General features: G+C 43.1%; 1 protein-coding gene across 1 annotated transcript; it reads right to left on the bottom strand.

Moving 5' to 3' along the window:
* Positions 1-3,460: 3,460 nt before the first annotated feature.
* HHIPL1 (HHIP like 1) lies at positions 3,461-25,612 on the bottom strand. Its single transcript, XM_073638535.1, is given in 10 exon segments — positions 3,461-5,334; positions 8,080-8,162; positions 10,601-10,682; positions 11,753-11,898; positions 13,820-13,946; positions 16,720-17,048; positions 18,547-18,690; positions 19,904-20,550; positions 25,278-25,565; positions 25,568-25,612. Coding segments are annotated over 10 exon segments (2,538 nt in total). The 3' UTR covers positions 3,461-4,687.
* Between the last annotated feature and the right edge of the window lie 483 nt (positions 25,613-26,095).

Raw genomic sequence — 26,095 nt, 5'->3', positions numbered from 1 at the left:
GTGATGAAATAACAGTGCAAAAATAGAATAGTGTCCAAAGAATAAGGGCACGCAATGCCATACAGTGCTCATATAAGAGGGGCTCCCCTAAGGAGGACACAGACCTTTGTGGTTGATTCTGGGACAGTGGCGGCACACTTTACCGAGAGTTAAACCTACCGGTTCTCTGGTTTGGTGGTAAATTTGAAAATGACCCCGGTCATTTATCGGTGTATATCAGCTCAGTGCTGATGTCTGTTTATGAACCGGATGAAGGTTCGTGTATCAGAGCCGAAACGCATTGTGTCCATTGCTTTTTAGAAATAATTGCGACGTGTCGTGTGACAATGAAATCGCAGCGACACAATACAACATTGGATGCAATGATTTCCTATGATGTTAAGTTGCGTCCTGCAACGTAATGCGATAGCAACACAGAGTCATATATGTTTCAAACTGTGTTGGATTTTCGGTCGTTGGTTGCGATCCACTTACCATAGACTTCAATGGAATTCACAAACAACAAGGGACTTGTCTGCAACTTGCATGTTTTATTTACAGCAAAAACAAAGATCTAAAATAGTCGCGCTGTCGAACAAAAGTTTCACAACTTTTTCGAGAATTGCTGTCAAGCGACACATGTTGCTGTTTAACCCTGGACTAATCCTATTTTGGTTACTTTCCCTGACTTTCTGGAAAACCACAAGAAAGTGATGCTACTATTACACCTTGTGAGGCTGTAACCAAAGGATTTACATTTCAGTGGTCTCTCTAGTCCCCCTGTTCCCCAAGTCCAACGCAAAGTCTCTGGGTCTGTTATTTATTGTCTGCAGCGCTGACGTCACATCGACAGTGCTGCAGCCAAACAGTGAGCTCAGCGGCTCATGCCGTCTACTTGGACAGAGTTGCTGAGCTCAGTGATTGCCTGCAGCGCTTTGGACGTGATGTAAGTGTTGTAGACAATAACATACACCAGAAGCGGTGCGGCGGTGTAGAGTCAGCACTGGATCCGGGGAGGCTGAGTAAAGCAGTTTGTTTGTTTTTTTAAATAAACTGCATCCGGGGATGAAGAGTTTTCCAAAACTGGGAAACCCCTTTAAGTTCATGGGTCAGGTCACTCTTCCTCGGGCTTACCCTTCCTAATTCATAGATGTTTAGAACAAAGTGCAATGCCCGGGTATCCGGATGTTTAAGACTTTGAATATAGGATTCCTTTATCGTGGCATTTTATAGTAAAATTGGTGCCAGGGCAGTTTCTACCACCAGACTAGTGGCGCTCGCTCATGTGAAAGGGGAAAAGAGGCCACTGTATTTAGCAACTATTAATTAGGGTGTCATCAATTACTGCACCCAATAAAGTAAAAAAAAAGCTAATGAGAAAAAAAAGCAAAACCGAAAACTAGGAAAAAATTACTTTGTTCCCCATACTAAGGTTTCAATGTGTAATACCTTATTTTCACCACTAGGTGTCGGTATTCTGCTGCCATGAAATACAGTCCAAGCCATTATGATCTTTATGTTGTACTGTAGGAGTTAGTAACCAAACTGCTCATTTTATTTCTACCTCTTGGTAACATATTCGCTCAGATGGTTTTTTTTTTCCTAAATGAGGATCATGTGTAAATAATAGTGGAAAAGAAGCACGGATCCCGTTGAGATGAGTGGGATGTATTGGCTACTGTCCATCATGTTCTGCAACTTTCTGAAATAATTTGTGTTTTCTCACCAATTTTTAAAAATTGATCCAATTCTTTCATTGCCTTCTATGCCAAGTGGGCACTAAACATCTATAGTCTATGTGTAAGCCAGATCTAACATGCAGAGGCAGAGTTCCCATAGGTTTTCATTGCAGACCTCAGTGTGCCGCCATATGGTGCACCGGATATGCTGTTTTCTGCCCTAGAACTAGTGTTTCCAATAGAGAACACTGCTATAACATGGAGCCACGTACAAAAAGTCTACTATGGACCTCTTCGACTAATTGAGTGTCATTACTTTTAATATCAGTACATGTCACGGGTGTATCAGGTTTGACAGACATTTGTTCTGGATCTGGCTGTAGATGGTTGCAGCACTTGGCTTTGCAGACACCATCTTGATCCTTTCATTTCTGTAGTGTAGTGGTATCCTTCTCTTTCTAGGACCCAGCACTGATCTCCACCTTCTGCTACTGATTGACACACCCTTGCTTGATATTTAAAAACCCTCAGTGTCTCCAAAGAGTCGCCAGTGATAGAAGTATTTTCCCCTGCTCAGGCCTTGAGTGCTAGCAGTCGGCTAGTTTCTTCTTGGAGTTTCTTGGTGGATTGTTGTCGTCTTTTCTCTGGTGTCTTCTCAAAGCTAAGTATATCCCCTTGTCTCTTTTGTTTGCCTTTAGTTGCAGTGGGGGCTGACTAGTGCTCACCCCTTCCCCTCCCTACCTAGGGCCCAGCTCTAGGATCAGTTCGGGATTAGGTATCCTGCTTGGTGATAGGTGCGGAACCTATTTAGGGACGGTAGGGGAGTCAGGGTGTTGTTTGATCTGCCTAGGGGTCTGCACTCTTCCTTTTCCCTAGTTGCTGGACTCCCCCCCCCCCCCTTTTCCCATCGTCGTACACTTGGTCCTTCTCTTACATAGCGTGACAGTACGTGAGCATTATGAGTAACATGGATACCTGATCCAAATGGTAAAAATATATGGATTGTGGGAAGAGTTACCTTTATGGGTGTGGTCACTTGGACAAAACTCACCGGCCCTCTTTTTTTTTCACAGTCATGTGGTCATTGGCCTGCCACGGTTGGGTGGAGTGTCATCCTAATGGTCAAATACAAAGAGAGAGAGAGCGCAAAGCCCAATAGGGTTACACCTGTAGACATAGGGAATAATAGTAAAAAGGTGGTTCTCACCTGGTTAGGTTGTGTGAGGACACAACTACCATAACATATAAAAGGCAGCTGCAGCGGATCTCCAATAGTTGTCCCACAGGACCAGAATAAATCCAAAGGCGGTGAAGGTAGAGATATACGTCCGCGCCGCTGAAAAATCCTCAAATCAGGAACATATAAGGGCATCTGTTGGTGCCCCGATGAAGGGGTGTGGAACACCCAGAAACGCGTAGGCACTTACCAATAAACAAGGATTTGATTATATGTTCCTGATTTGAGGATTTTTCAGCGGGGTGGACGTATATCTCTATCTTCACCGCCTTTGGATTTATCCTAATGGTCAACCGCACCGCAAGTCCTGAGCTCAGTACGTCTTTAAATTATAAATTGATAAAAGAACCAAAAAAATTGGAGCATTTATGTTTATTAGAAAAAAAAATTATCAAAATTAAGAGATCATAAACAAATCCAAATGTACAGATATAAAAAGAAGTTTTAACTTTTACCATCAATATACATGAAAATTACGGGAAATATATATATATATATATATATATATATATATATATATATATATATATATATATATATATATATATATATATATATATATATATATATATTTTTTTTTACTAAATTTATAGAAAGTGCCGGATTTAAAGAGTTTCCTTATTTAAAGAGAATTTGTCACTTACAATAAATTAGATTTTTTTTTTAATCTGATGTAAATGCGGCTGTTCTCCTGAATCCGTCGTTATTTTTCTTTTCTTTCTGCTCCTCTCCGTTCCTGAGATATGACCACTTCTTCCCCTGTATATAAATCTAGTCTTGTTAGCCAAGGAGGCGGCAACCTCAAGGAGACAAGAAAAGAGCTGAGGACCAAGCCCCTTTTGTTAACAAGACTAAACTTATATACATGGAAAAGGGGGTCATATCTCAGGAACAGAGCGGCACAGGAACATAAGAAAAACATCACCGGATTCAGGAAAACAGCGGCATTCACACCAGGAAAAAAATATTTATGGCAAGTGATAGGGCCTCCTTAAAGGAACACTTCATGGAAAAAGTGATACACTTTGTTATGTCTAGTCAGGAAATGAGGGGGTAAAAGAATGATATGGAGATTGAAAAAGTATAAAAAAAACTCCCTACAAAATATGAAGATTAAAGTAAAAAATTAGTGTCATATAATTTTATTTTTTTTAATACACCTGCCAATCAGAATGAAGCTTTTCTTAGAGTGGAGGAGTAAGTACAAGAGCCTGAGGGACATTTCTGTATATACTGCTGATTGGTGCTGAGATTTCCCGCTTCGAGAGAGAAAGCGAGAGCTGCTTCTTTCAATGTTTGGACACAGAGCTCATCACAGTCACTGAAGTGCTGATAAAAAATAAATTAAAAAACGAGTGTGAATGTTTTTAAACCTTTTTCAATTGTAATAATGTTTTGCTGATTTTAGAGCCGATCTACAAAATAGCTGCTTTTCCCGCGACAGTAGACTGATTCCCATTTAAAAGGGGTACAAATGTGTAGTTCTAATCAACATAACCGGCTTCATTTATCAAGAATATCTAACAGAAAAAAAACTGCCCTCCCAACCAATTAGAGCTCTGATTTTCGGCTATGGGCAAAACAATGATTAACAAGATTAGTTTATATACAGTAAAATAATTGGTGATAATTTGGCGTAATCAAAAAGACGAAGTTCTACCGGTGTATTCCAAAAAATTCTGACATTTAGAATTCCCTTTAAAAATAAAATTGGTCTAATTTTGGCTTTGATGTATCAGGAGGCCACATTCCGATTTGGGTAATGCTGCGGAATGTGAAACCTTTAAAGTCATCAACTTTCGGCATATTCTGTGTGGCTACATATAACTCCGGCATCCTCCTGGTGATTGCAGTTGTGTTTGCCGATCTCCTTGTGCTTGCAGTCCAGAAGAGTCTTCTCTTTTCCAGTGCAGTCGACATCATCAAGGAGGATGCGGAGGTTCCGTCCTTCCCCAAACTCGCCCTGTTTAGCGGCTTTTATAACATATGGGAAACCCAGCTGACGACACACCACGCTTCCGGCCTTAGTGTTCCACAAGTCGTCACATACCGTTCCCCATTCTCCATTGATGTAGATTTCCACCCGTCCGCGGTCCGGCCTCTGGCTGTTTGCCAAGCGTACTGCGCCGTTACGTAGCTCAATAGAGGACGCTTTGGAATCGGCGCCACTTTGTGCTTTATTTTTCTTCCTGTGGCCTCTCCTTTCGTGGCTCTTACCACCTTTCTTTGGTTTTGGTGGTCTCGTTGTGGCTGGTCTGGCCGTGGTGGAGGTTGGAGTCTTTGGTTTATCTCCCGCACTTTGCATCAGTTTTAGGAGTTGCTCCACCCAATCGGGTGTTGAATTGACGGGAGGTTGTGCGGTGACCTTGGTCTTCCCAGAGGCTTTGGATGAGGTTTTCACCTTCGGCCGTTTTGTTGGAGTTGTTTTTATGATCAACTCTGTGAAAGAAAAAAAAAAATACAGCTGAAAATATATGAATATATATGACTTGATAACATCATGTGCTGCTGGTATCATGAGTGTGAAGTGTTTTTATTTCAAGAATTTAATATTGAAAACCAGTCCCTGGGACCAATGGGAGTTGGGCCACACCGTTGAAATTTTGACATGTCCTAAGTAAAGACAAAGAATACTAAAGTTCCAGGAAACAAATTTTATCTCTCGTCTTGATAGAATTCTACTGTTTTGTGTCTACAGATTCTATTTGTGTCTCCATGACTACAGACTACAAACAAAGCCTGTGTAGTCTGATCCCACAGTCGTGAGAAACAATGTCCATGTTTCCCATACAATAAGGAACAAGCAGATGGTAAGGAATTATTTGTAATCATAGGATCAGACTACACAGTTTTTGTATTCTGTAGCCAGGGAAACATACAGAACCAGTGTTAGTGGAATAGGAGGTAAACTGTGCAAATAACCAAGGCCTACTTCCCCAAAGGGAATCATACTCAGCTGCAGTTTTGGTGGGCCTCCTGCCTGCAAAAAATACAAATTGGCCTGATAATGCCAGCCCTGCATTGTCAGTGCAGTTTCCAAGGACCTTTGGAGATTTCATGGTCACATGACCAACGGTCCTTAATCCATCACAAAAATCATCAGCGGTAAAGGTTATCCGCAGCATATCGCCTGTGTAAACCGAGGATGTACTGCCGATAACTTGCACAGTACAGGGAGGACAGAACAGTCATATTATCAATAGTTCTCTTCCCATCACTGCTCGTCCTCCTGTGTGAACAGTGCTGTAAACGAGAGATTATAAACTTGTACACAGACGTTCAGCCCTCATTTAGCGGCCTAATAATGGCAGTGTAAATGCAACCTAAATATTCCAGTATGCAGATGCAACACCTTAGCAATTGGGACCTCACCTTTAATTTTTCCCAGGGCCACACTTTGTCTTACACCAGCCCTGGAGACCTATAGGTCCTCATAGGAGCTGTTACGCACCAATAATACAATATTTGTAATCAAGACTTTTTTGCAAAGTTGTAAATCTTTTCTCCCCTCGTAGATGATTTGTAGCAAAAAAACCAAACAAATTACAGAGTGAAACATTTCACGTGCAGACCCCTTCCTGGCCGACCTCCGCTATCTGTGCACTTCATGTACTGTTAATAGGGTCTATGATGAGTGTGATGATGAGAGGGCCGATGTGAGGGCCGACCTGCGTCACAGTCTCACAGAAGACGCTGATGGGGTTTTGTGCATGTAGATGACTTGTGGAGAGACCGTTCCATGGAAAAGATCTTTGTTGCCAAGACAACCAACCCAGCTGAAGTACTATTCTCCGAGCGGCGCTGACCTACATACGCCGGCGGCAAGAGGAGCAGCGCCACATCCTCTGAACAAAAGTCTGCAGGGCTGTCATAGAACTAAAACCTGACCGAGGGAGCGGGCACAATTCACATTAAACAATCTACACACACAAATATAATACTGATATCTGACAGACAACATACATTATATCACTCCTCTATTCTTCTGGTGTGTATATACATTATGTCCTCCTCCTATGATCCTGAGTTACATACAGTATTATACTCCAGAGCTGCACTCACTATTCTGCTGGTGCAGTCACTGTGTACATACATTACATTACTGATCCTGTACTAATCCTGAGTTACATCCTGTATTATACTCCAGAGCTGCACTCACTATTCTGCTGGTGCAGTCACTGTGTACATACATTACATTACTGATCCTGAGTTACATCCTGTATTATACTCCAGAGCTGCACTCACTATTCCGCTGGTGCAGTCACTGTGTACATACATTACATTACTGATCCTGAGTTACCTCCTGTATTATACTCCAGAGCTGCACTCACTATTCTGCTGGTGCAGTCGCTGTGTACATACATTACATTACTGATCCTGTACTGATCCTGAGTTACATCCTGTATTATACTCCAGAGCTGCACTCACTATTCCGCTGGTGCAGTCACTGTGTACATACATTACATTACTGATCCTGAGTTACATCCTGTATTATACTCCAGAGCTGCACTCACTATTCTGCTGGTGCAGTCACTGTGTACATACATTACATTACTGATCCTGAGTTACATCCTGTATTATACTCCAGAGCTGCACTCACTATTCTGCTGGTGCAGTCGCTGTGTACATACATTACATTACTGATCCTGTACTGATCCTGAGTTACATCCTGTACTATACTCCAGAGCTGCACTCACTATTCTGCTGGTGCAGTCACTGTGTACATACATTACATTACTGATCCTGAGTTACATCCTGTATTATACTCCAGAGCTGCACTCACTATTCTGCTGGTGCAGGCACTGTGTACATACATTACTGATCCTGAGTTACATCCTGTATTATCCTCCAGAGCTGCACTCACTATTCTGCTGGTGCATTCACTGTGTACATACAATACATTACTGATCCTGAGTTACATCCTGTACTATACTCCAGAGCTGCACTCACTATTCTGCTGGTGCATTCACTGTGTACATACAATACATTACATTACTGATCCTGAGTTACATCCTGTACTATACTCCAGAGCTGCACTCACTATTCTGCTGGTGCATTCACTGTGTACATACAATACATTACTGATCCTGAGTTACATCCTGTATTATACTCCAGAGCTGGACTCACTATTTCCCATCTCAGCCTATCTTTTGTAAAAATTAAGCAGAGAGTTTCTGAACTTACTTTCTTTTGGTACAAGGGGTATAGCTGCACTTCTCGTCTTCACTGGTATGGGATGAGAGCTGCATTTGCCTGGCGGGGCCCTCCTGTGGCAATACAGAGAACTTATTAAGCAGTGAAATTCAGAGGCTAGGATTGAGCTTCCAGCTGCCGTATGCAGCAATCCGGGGCCCTGAGAGACGGCGCACGAGAATTATCCATCTGATCTCTATCCCTAATTACAAGATATTAATGATTCATATCAACGGAAAATATAAGAGATAGATTCACCAGCCGGCGAGCTGAAGAGGGAACTGTGAGGTTTGATCGCAACCCGGCACATATGTGTGCACCAGCCAATATCAGTGTGAGCATTACCGGGGGGCCGAACACATCAGGAGCCATGTCCCTGTGTAACGAGATGGCGCATTAGGTATTTTAATGCAGCAGTCGTCACCACCTTAATGAGATCATTAGCCAAGTTCATCAGCACATAGAACACGTTGGCATTTTGTAACCTTCAGAATGTTCTTGTAGCTTTGGTTTGGCCGGTGTATGTCGTTATACTGCTAAACAAAGGGATGTGACAGTGTAGCAGACTAAGTTTTTACACGCTGCAGAATCCAGTAAAAGAAACATCTGTCAAATTTATTCATTCATTTTTTTTTTTTTTAAATGGAAGTCAATGAGTATGGCATCCATCACAGGCTTCACTTTATGGGATACATCATGGGCTTTTCGATAACCGTTAAGTGGATGCTCTTATAACCTATGGGTGAAACGCATTCATACACTACAAGCTCAATGTATACGCCTCCAAAAAACGGTATTCAGAAGTATATGGCGTCATAGCCATGGACTAAAATGCGCAAGACATAGTAAAAAAAAAAAAAAAAAAAAAAAAAAAATATTTTGACTGTTTTGTCAGGTTTACATCGTATTGGTTGCTGTTTTTTTAACGCACACTAAAGTGTAGTTTGCGTCACTTTTTTTGTCCCCCAAATTCCCCCTCCCCAAACAAAGTATGAATATTCATATAAGATGTAAAACTGTACATTTCAATTTTGATGAATTTGGTGGGGAAAAAAAAGGTTTACTCTCGAAACACATCCATAGCACCTCCCACTCTGAAATCCTGGGGGTGGTGGGCCAGTTTAAACAAGTAAAACTAGTTGAAAAGTAAAAAAAGCCATTTAAAAAAAAAAAAAAAAAGTATGCAGGCGTAGGTGAGCGTGTTATATACGTATAAGAGAACAAGTCAGCATGATGTTGTAGCGTTATAAGCAGACATGACTGTAATGGCGCAGTAATACAGATTACATTGATACCTTTGGTGAAGAAATCCGCTTTGTGGTTCTTCTTTAATCATCATAAGAAGTTTTCTGCTTCGGTGCACAGAGGCCGGACTGTGCACTGAATCTTCTCCTCCCTGTCTGTGATTCGCCTCCGTCAGTCTCCGGTCTGTGAATGATCTGCCTCCTCTGTTTGAAATCTCAGCAGCGACCTGTCAATCACAGACCGGACGCAGGAGGGGCTGGGGAATCACAGCCAGGGAGGAGAAGACCCAGTGCACAGTCCGGCCCCTGTGCACCGAAATCAAATCATAGGAAAACTTCAAATGGCGATTAAAGAAGAACCACAAAGCGGATTTCTTCACCAAAGGTATCAATGTAATCTGTATTACAACCATGTCTTTACTTTACATTACAAAATCATGCTGACAGGTTCTCTTTAAACATACACATCAAAATATAGGCAGACTTAGGTTGGTGTACGGCACAGGTGGGGTCCCCAGCAATCTAACATTTATCCCTTTATCCTTTGGGTGGGACACTCCATGTAGGCTGCATTGCAAGACCAACTCCCTGCGCAGTGTACACTATTGGCTTTTTTTTCCCGCTGTATTTTTTTATTTCATCTTTTTTGTGGGGAAAATGTGATAGTTCAAGCAAGTAGATATGATTTCACGAAAACTCCTGCCCTCTGTGCATTCAGAAACTCTGCGGTTCTATTGGTGCACTTTTTTTCCCTATAGATTTCTATGGGGAGCCTGAAAATAAATGCATGTAAAAAACGTTAATTTTATAGAATTCCAGCATTTCTGCACTAAACAAAGATGCATAGTATGCATAATCATAGTACATTACTACTGCATATTTTGGTGCCATCATCTGCAGAAAAAAAGTATTTCTACACCTGGGAACATGGCATAAAAGTTATGCAACTTCTAACATATTTTGCAATCTTACTTTCAATGAATGGGAAGATTCTTGTTTACATCACATCGGAAAGTGTTACAATGTTACCCAGAGCGGGCAATCATCTGTGAGCTCAACACATCAGCAGCACGGATCTTTTTTCCTTCTAGTTTGCTACAATGTATCAGCTCACATCATATATATGTTTATTTATTACCGGTTTAGGTCACAGAAACCTGCAAAAAATAAGTATTGACTTTCTTGTTTATTTGGTGCTGAACTACCAGACTTTGTCTTTGGATTCTGATTTAACAGCATACATTTTAATAAATTCAGGATAGTTTCACCTTGATGTATCTATGATCTTGTACACGACACCGGTGGGGGATGTGGCACTGGGTATACCGGTAGACATGAAGTACAGTTCTCCTGAAAGAAAACAAGGAATGAGGGTAAGGGTCTTACATAGGAGTTTTTGTGGGCAGGTGGGCTCAGGTGCACAGTACATAGGAAGGGTACGTTGCAATTTGCTAAATGAATGTGCCGTTTTTTGGAAGTTTAGGCTCTATGAAACCAATCAGAGCTCAGCTTTCATTCCTTAAAGGGGTAGTTACAGCAGGCAACCCCCTGTCATGAAGCCCCTTTAATGTGCACAGACTTATAAAGAGCCTCAACCTTCAAAGAAAGAGAATTCATTTAGCAACTTGCCAGATCTGGACATCTGATAGACACAAATGTGAAAGGCTGTCAATAGTGGATTTTTTTTTTAATAAGACCTGAGAGGACACTGTAATGTGTCAACTAGAAACTGTATGAAGCAGAACAAAGCCCCGGCAGAATTATCTGTCACTTAGTGTCTTATAGTATGAATTCAGATGGCACAGACAGAATAAGCTTCACAGAGTCACTAACAGGGCAGAAATGCAATAAAAGATGTGGATTTTTCTGGCTGAAAAATCCAAGTCCAAAAATTAAGGGATTTTTTTTGTACTGTCAATCATTTAGTAGACAAATGGAGTGTCCAAAATCCCATTCACATGCAATTTCCAAGTAGATGTTTGGTGTCTCCACAGAAAAAAAAATCTCTGGCTGAAATTTAGTATCATGCCACTTATTCATAAAGAAAAGCCAAGGATCAGCCCTACTGAAAAATTGACTATGGGGCAAATGCTCAACAGGATCTGTGGCAGGTGAAACTTTCATGGTATCTGAAGGTCTTCTGTAATAACAGGAACGCTAACAAGGATAGAGCTGTGCCTGGTAGGCAACGATGGGGACCCTTAAGTCAAAACTGATATTGAAGACCGAGCCTAAGGATAGACTATCAATACTGTAATTCTGTAAAACATATTCAGGTCAAAACGTAGATAATTTCCTGTAGCACGTGCTGAAAAAAAAAGAGTGGACAACCCAATTCTTCTCCGAGGACTGTCACTTGCCCTTTATCATCCTTCTCTATAGCCATAGAGCTATCCAGAGAATTATTTTATCCCATTTACCTGCTTCATCCTCCGCAAAAGAGATGATGTACTGGTAATAGTTATTGATGAGGCCAGGAAACATGCAAGTCTGCCCCATCCCCATGCAAATTTCATGGTACTGCCATTCCCCCGTATTCTGATCTTCCTTCAAGGCCATCAATCTTCTGTTGTTATGAAAAAAAAAAAAAAAAAAAAAAGGAAATACAATGCAAAAAAATATTTTACCAATGCATATTATATTTGCAAAATTCAGACACAACTCCAAAATTCTGGAAATCTATTCTATTGCTTTCAGCATCCTAGAGACGTACATGACTGCCTGCCTCCACCACTGAAACACACATTTCTAGGTAAGAAACTTTTACTTCCATTCATTTATATATTTTTTTGTTTAATTCATTTTTTGTCTTTTCTTGCCCAGGTGTATTTTGTGCCAAATGTATCATAATGGTGCACATTATTAGATGAATATTGTGCAAACTCAAAGAAGTTTTTTTTTTTTTACTCTTTTTGTGCCTTTTTTGAGTTAAAAATTACACAACCTTCTAAAATGCCATGTGTTAGTCGTCAACTGCATGAAAAAAATTATATTTGTGCAACAAAAAAAGATTTAAAGTTGCAAATTTATGAATTGGGAGAAAACATCTGGAACTGGTTACTGAAGACCGAAAAAAGTGATAGAGCTTTAAAAGCCAGAAAAATATGCAAAGCAGATAATAAATGATGCATTAAAAATGCTGGAAAAAAGGTACAAATTCACTGATGATTTGGCCCCCTTCTTTTTATAAAGGGTATTCACATCTTATAAATAATTTTCCGATTGGTCAAGGCCTGAAATCATGGACCCCCAATGATTCTGAGATGCGGCACTGGGCTTTCCTTGCACCGTGCATATCCTGGCAGTGCAGGAAACACGCCGCTGGTACCGGTCACTTTAATGGGACTTTAACACTTTTCCCTGCACTGCCGTGCTATACTGGGAAAAACAGTGAAAACAGCATCCCCTCGATTTTCAGATTTGATGGGGGTCCGAGAGGTTAGACCCAACCACCAATTACAAACCTAGTGATAAAGTAGAGTGGAGACCCCAGAGCAATGGCTCTTACTTGGTCTGTCTATATGTTGAAGGATTATTCCCATATTTAGACGTTTAATTTGCTGATCAGTGGGGGTCCGACCACAAGGACCTCTACCAATCCTGAGCACAGTACTTAGCAATCGGCAGTCCCATAGAGCGTGAATGGAGAGGGGGGTGTGCGTATCCGGCCTCCACTTAATTCATTCTCAGCAGCGGTCAGACCCCAACAGCCCAGCAAGTTATCACCTCTCTAATGGATAGGTGATAACTTTTAAAATGGGAATAACCCCTTAAATAGATGGCCACTGATCTTAATAGCCAAAATGTAACGGCAGGTGCAGACGGCCATAGATTGAGAGAATCGGGCGGATTATGCTAATGACACTCTGATCAGAGTGTGAGCACAGTCTGCTCCTATTAGCTTGGACAAGGAGAAGATGGCAAAAAATGTCTCCATCTTCTCCATTGTGTGAGTGCGCGGAAATCGGACTGCACTCAGGTGTCATCCGAGTGCAGTCTGATGTTTCCTGCGCACTCATTGACTTGCGTGGCTGAGTGCGATCCGAACATTGGATCAAACTTGGGCATGCAGCAATTTTTTCTTCAGGCCAGCTCTGTCCGTGGAAAAAAATCGGACATGTGCACGGCCCCCACACTGGTCCGAGTGCGATCTGATGTTTTCTCGGATCGCACTTGGGCCGAAAATAAGCTCGTCTGCACCTGCCCTAATACAGCATTTCCCAATCGTCCCCAATCAGCTGATCACCATAGTGGATCGCAAATAAAAAAGGGGGTCCGTGTGATAAGACGACCCATTTACATCTGCTACTATCACTGATTTTCTCCAAAGAAATCTCCTTATTAATAATCTCCCGTTTTTGGTCTTGTGAGACCCCACATTATTCGGAAGTTGTACAGAGGATGAGACTTTTCGGATTATTGTAAAGCAGATTACACGCAGCATTACTGAAGCTTAGAGCACTTGATAAGGGGAAAAAAAAACATACCCACTCATAAAATCTCCAAATATATAAATTCCATTTAAGTTTGGATACTCGCAGCCTCGGTACACGTATCCGCCGGTGACGGATTTTCCAACTTTATGAGGGTAGGCAAAAATCGGAAGGACGTCATCTGCACAAAAACATATTCGGTAATTAAAAAATATATATAAACTAGTAAAAAAACTTCAAATATGGTTTAGTTATTGAATTTCAGTCTCATTCTCATTGCTCCGCAGGGGGTCCTGCAGACATAATACAGTCTAACAGAACAATTGCCTATGTTGCCCAAGGCAACCAATCACCGCCCAGCTTTCATTTGAAATTCTGCTCATAAAAAATGAAAGTGACACTGTGATTGGTTGCTATGGGCTAAAATGTAGCCCACATTGCAGCAGTCTGAATGAGGCTTTATGGTTACCAAATATAACATACACGTAATAAAATAAAGCACGTTAAATATTAGGATTCCCCTTTTAACATGCTTTATTTATAATATTTAGATTTGGTAACCACTAAGTCTCATTCAAAATGGCAGCAATGGGAGCTGCATTATTGTATCTGTGTTGTCCATAGCAACCAATCATAGCACAACTTTCATTTTTCAAGAGCAGAATATGAAATGAAAGCTGCACTGTGATTGGTTGCTATGTGAAATGAGCACCTTATAATGTAGCCCCCGTTGCTGCCGTCTGAATAAGGCCTAATGGTTACCAAATCTAATGTACTAAGTACCTACACACAAAATTATAAACCAAAGCATCTTAAAGGGGAAGTCTGTATTAAACATCCAATGTGCTGTGTGCTTTTAGGGCATCGGTAGCAAATATAGACTCAACCACTCGAGTCTCCTAAACGACCACTATAGCGATATTCTGCCTCTTCCCTGCATTTTTAACATTCCTATGATCAACTTTTATAACAGTCGTGAACATTAACAGAGGCTTATTAGAAATGAAGAAATGGGGGCATAATATCGTCATGTTGATAGTTTGGGAAGCTTAGAGCATGAGACAGGTTACCTTAAAGAGGGTCCATCACTTGCCATAAATAGGTATTTTTTTAACCTGGTGTGAATGCCGCTGTTCTCCTGAATTCGGAGATGTTTTTCTTTTGTTCCTGCGCCTCCCTGTTCCTGAGATATCTCCCCTTCTTCTCTGCATACAAATCTAGTCTTGTTAGGCAATTGGGCGTGGCACACAAAGAAGACCCTGACCACTTGGCTAAGATTAGATTTACATACAAGGAAGAGGAAGCCATATCTCAGGTACGGAAAGGCGTAGAAACGAAAGAAAAACAACGCCGGATTCAAGAGAACAGCGGTATTTACACTTGGTGTAAAAAATAATGTATTTATGGCAAGTAACAGGTCCTATTTAAATTGAAATTTACCCCAATCATACTGCACATTCTAAAAACAAAAAGTAAATCCTGTCTCCAATCAAATCCCATAAAGGGGAAGATTTTGGCCATGTGGGCTTAGCAGACCCATAATGACCTTGGGGCTTCGGTTGAAAATCTAGCAGTAAACTGCTGTGCTTTGCATGCATATTCCAAGATGTAACCTCAGAATCTCACAGAAATGGTGGAAGTTGCTAAGGAGTGTTCAAGACACAGACCATGGAATCTGCAGATTTCTTAAAGAGCATCCGTCACGGCCTGACATGAATAAAACATTCCACAATGTGAATGCGAGGCTGCGGCTTCTAGTAAACTTTCCACCCCATGTACTGTGCCATCTACTCTGTTTTTACAATGGGACCTGATGGGTGATTTATGCCACTATATGGTTTACAGTGTTATATATCAGAGCTTTTTATCGGAGGTGTATGTCAGTAGCCAGACTCTTTAACCCCCTTCCCGACAAATTTTAATTTTTTTTTTGCGTTTTCGATTTCTTCCAAGAAACATAACTTTTTGTTTTGTTCTGTCGACAATTTTTTTCTTTTCTTACAAGAAAAGTTGTAATTTTGAATGACACAATTCATTTTATCATATAATGTACTGAAATACAGAAAAAAAAATTCCAAGAGCAGTAAAGTTTTGAAACCCACTCCACCCCAAAATACGCAATTCCGCCGTGGAGTTTATTCTGCGGTAAAAATTACCTAGAAAAATGATTCTCCATATCAGTCTGGCTGTACTGATAGCAAACTTGTACTTTTTTTTTTTCAGTGGTAAAAAAAAAATATTTAGACTGCTTTCTATTGCATTTTTTTTTGGGGGGGGGGGGGGAGCGGCAAAGGAAAAACAAAAATTCTGGTGTTTCGATAATATTTTTTAGGACATTTAACCTATGGTTAAATAATTGTAAATTTCAATAGATTGGAAGTTTGCAGGCGTGGAAAAACTGAATATGCTTTTCATTATTTTTTTAAATTCTGTTTTTAATTGGGAAAGTCGGGTGATACCACTTTTTTAATGTTTTTATATATTTAAAACTGTTTTATACCTAACATGGCAGCGCCGTTTTAGTTAAAAGCATGAGATCTTGCGCTTTGCCAATCAGGGGGGCAGCGGAGGGTCCTGGGATTACGCTCTGCATGCCTGAATCTGTAATTCGGAGGTTTGGACCTGACTTTTGCTATAAAGTAGGGTCCGTTAGGTTGGCATTAGGGGCACTTTTGGGAATTTTTTCTCATTTTATTTATTAAGGAAGGTATCCTGCTTTAATTAGTGAGGAAACTGGAAACCAGGCAGAAAGAGTTAAATTCCCCTGCAGCGCCCCCACAGGAACAAATTAAGCATTGCACAGTTCCTAGCAAAATCCTATTTACATGGAGCCAAGAAGCTTCTAAAACGTCAAAGTAAAACCTTTTGTGAACTTTTTATTGGATTTCCCCTATAAATAACGATCATATAGTCATGATTGGAAGAAATGCGGCCACACAATCGGCAGTCATTACCTAGAGAAGAATTGGCGCACAGCTTTTTATCATAGCAGCTGAAGCCTTCCCTGGCTCTCCAGCCATAATTTTTTCCTTTCTCTACAATGTCGACTTCTTCGAATTTATTCTGTCCTACATCTCCACAGAACAGGCGTCCTTTCCCTTCCTTTGTATGGGGGTCTCCCCTATCAAATGAGCAGCGCCACATGTTCCTCACCCCATATGCATAAATTTCGGGCCTGGCCAATGGGTCATTGACAAACGGGTTGTCTGGTGGGATTCGGTAAAGAGGTCCGTGGTTGTTATGATTCACGTCAATACGGAGGACTTTGCCTAATAATGTCGATCTGGAAACGAGAGGAGAAAAAAAACATGACGCAATAAAAAATAAGAAATATCCAGGCAAAATAAATAGCATTTATACATTGCTCACAATCTTACTTACCTGTCTTGGGTTTTGATATGTGAAGCCATCCATGTTCTCTCTACCAGGGCATTTGACTAAGAAATATTTTACCTTTAAGCCCTTGTTCACACGAGCGCAAGTCTCGGCCTGTATTCAGAACACAATGCCCAATCTGGGGCAATGGCTCTTCGAACCCAAAGTTACAGCCTTGTATTTGTCTATGAGGCTGTAAGTTTGTGTCGGGAGACCCAAGTTTAGTCCGTTTCGTTAAATACGCACGTGTGAACCTGGCCTAAAGGATTTTCCGAGAAAAAAAAAACATGGCTGCCTTATTCCAAAAATGGCTTGTTGTGCCTCAGTTTAACTTCTTTGCATCCCTTACGTAACTGCACATCAGGGTCAGTGTGTGGTTGTATGGAGAGGGTTCAGGAGGAGACAAAAAAAAAAAAAGTAAAAATGTAAAAAAAAATGGTTTAAAAATTATTTAAAAAAATCCCAAAAGGTTTAAAAAAAAAACCTTCTCCCATTGAAAAATAAAGAAATATAAAAAAAATAACAATATTTAGTATTGCTGTCTATAATCTGATCAAAATGTTAAATTATTTAACCCATAAGTTAAAAGCCAAAAAGAAAAAGTGCCAGAATTGCCGTTTTTTTGGTCACTGCACTTCCCGCAAAAATAAGGAATCAAAATGTTGACTGTAAGCCAAAATGGTACCAAAGACTAGAGCTCAGCGTGCAAAAAAAAAGCCCTCCAACAGCACTATCAAATGAAAATTTTAAAAAAAGAAGACACAACCCAGTTTCATTTTTTTGTGCAAAGTTCTGAATTTTTTAACCACTAAAATAAATATAAAAAATATATATGCAGATTTGGAGAATCACTTTACCAGGTCATTTTTACCACAAATTGAACGTCATAAAAAAATGTCGAAATTAAAAAATTATGGCTCTTGGTAGAAGCAGAGGGGGGAAAAATAAAATAGCAAAAATGAAAAATGGCCCAGTCCTGAAGGAGTTAATGGAGCTGAGATGCAATCCATAGACAATTGTGGTGCTGTTTTTTTAAGATAAAAGTAGTCAAACTTTTCTAAACCAGTTTACTGGACCAAGCAAGAGAATGTGAATAGCTTGGGTGGCTTTTGATAATGGTGATTGGTTCGTGTCCTCCAGAAGGCTCAATGCAAGCAAGGCTTTGGGGAACGGGACTAAGGATGGGAGCGATATTTGCACAAAAAGTAAAAAAAAAAAAAAAAAACTCTACTAGAGTCTGAAAAAAAAAGAAACAAAATATTTAATAATAAGTAAAGCTGAATATACTGTATCTTGATCTCCAGGTTCTTCTGAATATATTATGTATCTGGAGGACACATAGCTAGTAAATGATTAGAAACAGAACACAACTCAAATTCCCCCAGGATATATGTGAATGTTCTTACTTGTTCTGAGCATTTCCAAACTTTCCGAACGGATCTCCAGCCATGCCTCCATCTCCAATAAATATGTAGAGGTAGCCGTCATCTCCAAAGAGCACCTCACCGCCATTGTGATTGGAGGCCGGTTCCTCCACTTCCAAGATTATCCTAATAATATGAGCAAAAATTAAGTTATTCAAATGTTTATTCTTATTACTTACAATCAAATGCTCAGACTGGCCTATAAGAGCGCAAGATGATCCTCAAGTGGACCCAGACTCTGACACCTTAGTGGACCCAAGGGTCCAGCAGAAGATAAGAAGATGACATTAGAGCCAATCTTGTCACCAAGGTCTAATTCTTACAGGATGATTCACAAATAATCTACATGTCCTGGGTATACAGTGATCGTGGACATACACAGCGTCTATATAGATCAAGAGGGTCCATCAGAATAATTTCCTCTGGTGGACCCAAGGAATCACGGATGGCCACTGTCTGAAAACCATTGCTGTTCCTCACACAAGATCTCTCCTGACCCAGCCCATGCGGAACATTACTTAAGTGTATTTCTTAAAGGGGTAGTCCTACAATTGAAAGTTATCCTCTGTCCACAAGATAGGGGATGGCTTACTGAACTCTTAAGAGTCCAACTGCTGGTATTCCCACCGATCCTGAGGACATGGCTCTACAACCAGTAATGGGTGGAGGTGAGCATAGTAACTATGTATAGAACTGAGAGAAATATTGGAGCCCTATACTTGACTTTTTTTTCCAGTCCCATAAACAATAAATGGAGTGAAGTTATACCATGGGGACCTCTGTCCCATTCAAAACGAAGCTCTTCAGAGCCATGTTCTTGAAATCGCTGGGGGAGGTCTCAAAGGTCGAACCCCCAGTGATCAATACGTTAGTCCCTCTCCTATGGATAGGAAATGGCTTTCAATTGTGGGAATATACTTGTAAAGTAACATACAGTCTGTCATCTTTTTCTGCAGTGTACCCCTTGATAACGCTGATTTCTAATCTGAAGGGCCATTTTGTCTCTTTCCTAAATATCTATGTTTGATTTTTTTATATGCTCTTATATTTAGAGGAGGAACATCAGGATCATATGGTAAACTCTTCTACACAAAATGAACACACACAGAGTCTTGTAATTAAAAAGAAACAATTACTCCCCCCAAAAATCGCATATCCATTATTTTCCTGGCATGACATTTATGTAAAGGGAGGGGTCCTCTAAAAAATGGCAGCAAAATTCTATGTTTTTATTATGCTGCGGAGGATCCAGACAAGTGGCGCTGTGCCCAGAGGAGCAGCGCTCGTTAATAACTGAAAGAGCCGCACACCAGGCTGGTGAACGCTTGCGGAAAATTACCTCTCTGAGCTGTGATCGACCATGTTCATGTCATGAGCGGAAACTCTGAACTCGCTGATTCGTATGATCTCATCAAAGTCAATTTCCACCGAGTAATAAATATAGACTTTGCCGTTATGTCTGAAGTTTGGATGGAAAACAATTCCTAGAAAACCTCGCTCGTCGCCTTCCCAGGGAGAAGTCAGGACGGCTTGGGAGATATTTAAAAACGGCTTTTCTAGTCTGGAACGATCCGGGAGATAGGTCCAAACTAGACCGACCTGCTCGGCCACAAAGAAGCGATGTGTGCCATCGTTGGCGTGGACCATGGCCACGGGATTCTGGAGACCATTCGCCACTTCTTCCAGACATAGCTGCAGACAGCCCTCTGAGTCAGCCGTCACCAAGCCCAAGTTCTGGTTGAGTTTCGTGTTCACTAACAAACGAGGAAAACAGTAATCGGTGTCATCTAGAGCCAAGTGGCGGCAGAATTTGGCCATGTTCCCTTCCAAGGCCAATAACTCTTTGTCAGGCGTCATGTATCTGAAAAGCGATCTGCATTTTTTCCAGACATCCGCGCAATAATCCTCACAGAGGCCAGCCACGGAGCGCATGGGTGTGCTGGGGTCTTCAGCATCGTATAAGTGTGCGGCGTACGGCGAGCACTCCTATAATGGTAGAAAAATAAAAGGAGAAATAAGCTGCGCCATTTTTTAGACAGATAATTTTGTATAATACAGAGATGAGCAATGGATCCTACATACTTGAGTAGTGTAAGGTTATTCAGGCAAATTAGTCTGAAAAGTTATGTGGATGGCCATGGGCGGTTATGTGGATGGCCATGGGCGCTTATGTGAACGGCCATGGGCGGTTATGTGAACGGCCATGGGCGGTTATGTGAATGGCCATGGGCGGTTATGTGAATGGCCATGGGCGGTTATGTGGATGCCGATGACCATGGGTGGTTATGTGGATGGCTTAGGTAAATGACCTAGGGCATCCAAGTTAATCCATTAGAGTTACTTACATATCATGTAAAAAAATATATATATATATCTACAGCCCACAATTTAACCAGAGGCTACAGTGAGTCTTTCCTAGAAAACTGTGGTGGCTTCTGTCTTGTTCCATTGACATTTTCATCAATCAATGTGACACAGTGGTCCGGCCAGATGTGCAAGTTACAAGCAGAAGTACAACGTCCCATAGGGCATTTTCTAGTGACAAAAGGGGTGGTGGTAATTCCTTCATTAGGACCCAGGACTGTTAGATAGAGGGGATGATGGTTTTGATGTGTCTTTTATTCTGGAGGACCCCATTTTTAGGGGTATCAATGAGTCCTTTATTTGCATAGCAATCAAGGGAATTTTTGAATTAGAAAATGGGTGAAGGGTAATTCCCACAGCATGGCCCACAATAGCTAGAGCAGATTATGGCTATGAAGTTTATATTTTGTTTTGGAGGACCCCATTTTGTTGTGTATGATGTAATACTTGCATCCTCCTGTGGAGGCACTGCAGAGAAAATAAAAACCTCCTGCTAGGTTTCCCTATAGCTATTATTTATTTTTGAAATTCCAAGCAGCCTCTGCCAGGTTTCCCTACAGATTATTCCTGGGGCTCCAAGCAGCCTCTGCCAGGTTTCCCTATAGATAATTCCTCGGGATCCAAGCAGCCTCTGCCAGGTTTCTCTATAGATTATTCCTGGGGCTCCAAGCAGCCTCTGCCAGGTTTCCCTACAGATAATTCCTGGGGCTCCAAGCAACCTCTGCCAGGTTTCCCTATAGATAATTCCTCGGGATCCAAGCAGCCTCTGCCAGGTTTCTCTATAGATTATTCCTGGGGCTCCAAGCAGCCTCTGCCAGGTTTCTCTATAGATTATTCCTGGGGCTCCAAGCAGCCTCTGCCAGGTTTCTCTATAGATTATTCCTGGGGCTCCAAGCAGCCTCTGCCAGGTTTCTCTATAGATTATTCCTGGGGCTCCAAGCAGCCTCTGCCAGGTTTCTCTATAGATTATTCCTGGGGCTCCAAGCAGCCTCTGCCAGGTTTCTCTATAGATTATTCCTGGGGCTCCAAGCAGCCTCTGCCAGGTTTCTCTATAGATTATTCCTGGGGCTCCAAGCAGCCTCTGCCAGGTTTCCCTACAGATTATTCCAGGGGCTCCAAGCAGCCTCTGCCAGGTTTCCCTACAGATTATTCCAGGGGCTCCAAGCAGCCTCTGCCAGGTTTCCCTACAGATTATTCCTGGGGCTCCAAGCAGCCTCTGCCAGGTTTCTCTATAGATTATTCCTGGGGCTCAAAGCAGCCACTGCCAGGTTTTTCTATAGATTATTCCTGGGGCTCCAAGCAGTCTCTGCCAGGTTTCCCTGCAGATTATTCCTGGGGCTCCAAGCAGCCTCTGCCAGGTTTCCCTACAGATAATTCCTGGGGCTCCAAGCAGCCTCTGCCAGGTTCCCCTATAGATTATTCCTGGGGCTCCAAGCAGCTTCTGCCAGGTTTCTCTATAGATTATTCCTGGGGCTCCAAGCAGCCTCTGCCAGGTTTCTCTATAGATTATTCCTGGGGCTCCAAGCAGCCTCTGCCAGGTTTCTCTATAGATTATTCCTGGGGCTCCAAGCAGCCTCTGCCAGGTTTCTCTATAGATTATTCCTGGGGCTCCAAGCAGCCTCTGCCAGGTTTCTCTATAGATTATTCCTGGGGCTCCAAGCAGCCTCTGCCAGGTTTCTCTATAGATTATTCCTGGGGCTCCAAGCAGCCTCTGCCAGGTTTCCCTACAGATTATTCCAGGGGCTCCAAGCAGCCTCTGCCAGGTTTCCCTACAGATTATTCCTGGGGCTCAAAGCAGCCTCTGCCAGGTTTTTCTATAGATTATTCCTGGGGCTCCAAGCAGTCTCTGCCAGGTTTCCCTGCAGATTATTCCTGGGGCTCCAAGCAGCCTCTGCCAGGTTTCCCTACAGATAATTCCTGGGGCTCCAAGCAGCCTCTGCCAGGTTTCCCTATAGATTATTCCTGGGGCTCCAAGCAGCTTCTGCCAGGTTTCTCTATAGATTATTCCTGGGGCTCCAAGCAGCCACTGCCAGGTTTCCCTATAGATTATTCCTGGGGCTCCAAGCAGCCTCTGCCAGGTTTCTCTATAGATTATTCCTGGGGCTCCAAGCAGTCTCTGCCAGGTTTCCCTGCAGATTATTCCTGGGGCTCCAAGCAGCCTCTGCCAGGTTTTTCTATAGATAATTCCTGGGGCTCCAAGCAGTCTCTGCCAGGTTTCCCTATAGATTATTCCTGGGGCTCCAAGCAGCCTCTGCCAGGTTTCCCTACAGATAATTCCTGGGGCTCCAAGCAGCCTCTGCCAGGTTTCCCTATAGATTATTCCTGGGGCTCCAAGCAGCTTCTGCCAGGTTTCTCTATAGATTATTCCTGGGGCTCCAAGCAGCCTCTGCCAGGTTTCCCTATAGATTATTCCTGGGGCTCCAAGCAGCCTCTGCCAGGTTTCTCTATAGATTATTCCTGGGGCTCCAAGCAGCCTCTGCCAGGTTTCTCTATAGATTATTCCTGGGGCTCCAAGCAGCCTCTGCCAGGTTTCCCTATAGATTATTCCTGGGGCTCCAAGCAGCCTCTGCCAGGTTTCCCTACAGATTATTCCTGGGGCTCCAAGCAGCCTCAGCCAGGTTTCCCTACAGATTATTCCTGGGGCTCCAAGCAGCCTCAGCCAGGTTTCCCTACAGATTATTCCTGGGGCTCCAAGCAGCCTCTACGAATGGTTGATTGCATCTTCTGACATATAAAATAGTGAATTCCTATTTAATCCCTCAGACTCCTCCTGTTACATTTTATCAACCATCCATCAAATTATGCTTCTCTCATCTGTTAGAACATTTTATCCGATGACTATAAATTATACTTGATTTTTAACTCCTTTAAACCTGGAACATAACGTGATCTCCCGGGATGTTCTCCTAAGATTGTAGATATCTCTCACTTGGTAACCACCTCCGGCAACATATGAGTCACATGGTAATACCTGATAACTTTCCTGTAATCCTTCACCTGGCCGGGCCCTATCTGCAGTGCTGCGGTTACAGTCCTGTATATCCGCACTCGCTGCCTCTCGCTGTGAGCATTCAAGCGTTTTTCAATGGGAAGAGGGAAGTTGTTGTCAGACCTTTCTGCTTATCTAAATTGGCACTAAAGGATGAGGCATATTGAAATGCAACATGTGCGATCCTTGTCTTTCTGAACATCTATCACTGAGGAACCCACTAATACTTTAGAGAATTGGCTTATCTTGCCAAGAATGGACAATTACATAGCAGTTTTCAAAATTTTGGAGGCAATGGGTATTATTAACATCATATCGGACATTACAGCTAGAAGATGCTCCATACGAACCTAAACCTGTCCCATTACATAGACTTCAGTATGGCATTTCTTTAACTTGGTATTTGCCCATTGTCCCAAGTAAATGTCCTATTACCCATCGTCCATCACGTAAAGATTCTGCAGGACATATCCATCATATTCCCTTAAACTATCACCTGGCAGAGATTACGTGACCCCCATATCCTCTATCACCGGGTAGAGATCACGTGACCCCATATCCACTATCACCTGGCAGAGATCACGTGGCCAGCATATCCAGTATCACCTGGCAGACATCACGTGACCCCATAACCAGTATCACCTGGCAGACATCACGTGACCCCATAACCAGTATCACCTGGCAGACATCACGTGACCCCATATCCACTATCACCTGGCAGAGATCATGTGACCCCATAACCAGTATCACCTGGCAGACATCACGTGACCCCATATCCAGTATCACCTGGCAGAGATCACGTGACCCCTAAATCCAGTATCACCTGGCAGAGACCACGTTACCCTCATATCCAGTGTCACCTGGCAGAGACCACGTTACCCCCATATCCAGTATCACCTGGCAGAGATCACGTGACCCCCATATCCAGTATCACCTGGCAGAGACCACGTGACCCCCATATACAGTATCACCTGGCAGAGACCACGTGACCCCCATATACAGTATCACCTGGCAGAAATCACGTGGACCCCTATATCCTCTATCACCTGGCAGAGACCACGTGACCCCCATATCCAGTATCACCTGGCAGAGATCACGTGGACCCCTATATCCTCTATCACCTGGCAGAGATCACGTGACCCCCATATCCAGTATCACCTGGCAGAGACCACGTGACCCCCATATACAGTATCACCTGGTAGAAATCACATGACCTATCCTCTATCACCTGGCAGAGATCACGTGACCCCATATCCAGTGTCACCTGGAATAAATGAAGTGACTCCCAGCCCTGGCAGTTCTTGGGCTTTGGTTGCAGCTGCGGTGTGAAAGATCTGATGCCCAGGATGTGGGCACTCACCTGGCACAGGATGTCCTGCACATGGGCAGCGCACAGCTCGTAGCCTGCCTCATCTATGTGCCCCATCACCCGGTAGAAGGTCTCCATGATCTCCCTGTCCCGGGAGGCGTCGCAGCAGCCGAAGTCCCTGTACTGCACACAGAAGGTGAGCGCCTGCGGCGGCCGGAACGGGGGCTTGAAGTCCAGACACTGCGGGTGACAGACGGCCCGGTGCAGGAGAGCCGGGAGCAGCAGCCAAGCAGCCCATGGCAGCCCCATCCTGACAGCCCCAACACTGGGACTCGATCCGGTTCATTCAGCTCGTCCCTCCCCAGTGATCTGCGGCAGCTGCACATTGTCCCTGTTATGCAATAAGACCTGCCCCTGGGCTGAGCAGCTCGTGCACGGTGGTACCCCCCCCAGCTCGTGCACGGTGGTACCCCCCCAGCTCGTGCACTGTGGAACCCCCCTCCAGCTCGTGCACTGTGGACCCCCCCAGCTCGTGCACTGTGGACCCCCCCCAGCTCGTGCACTGTGGACCCCCCCCCAGCTCGTGCACTGTGGACCCCCCCCAGCTCGTGCACTGTGGACCCCCCCAGCTCGTGCACTGTGGACCCCCCCCCAGCTCGTGCACTGTGGACCCCCCCCAGCTCGTGCACTGTGGACCCCCCCCCAGCTCGTGCACTGTGGACCCCCCCCAGCTCGTGCACTGTGGACCCCCCCCTAGCTCGTGCACTGTGGACCCCCCCTCCCAGCTCGTGCACTGTGGACCCCCCCCCCAGCTCGTGCACTGTGGACCCCCCCCAGCTCGTGCACTGTGGACCCCCCCCAGCTCGTGC

This window comes from Phyllobates terribilis, unplaced genomic scaffold, assembly GCF_046119375.1.
Source record: "Phyllobates terribilis strain yellow unplaced genomic scaffold, ASM4611937v1 Scaffold_7__3_contigs__length_470593459, whole genome shotgun sequence".
In the NCBI taxonomy this organism is placed as follows: domain Eukaryota; kingdom Metazoa; phylum Chordata; class Amphibia; order Anura; family Dendrobatidae; genus Phyllobates; species Phyllobates terribilis.
This window is presented reverse-complemented; position numbering and strand designations above follow the sequence as displayed.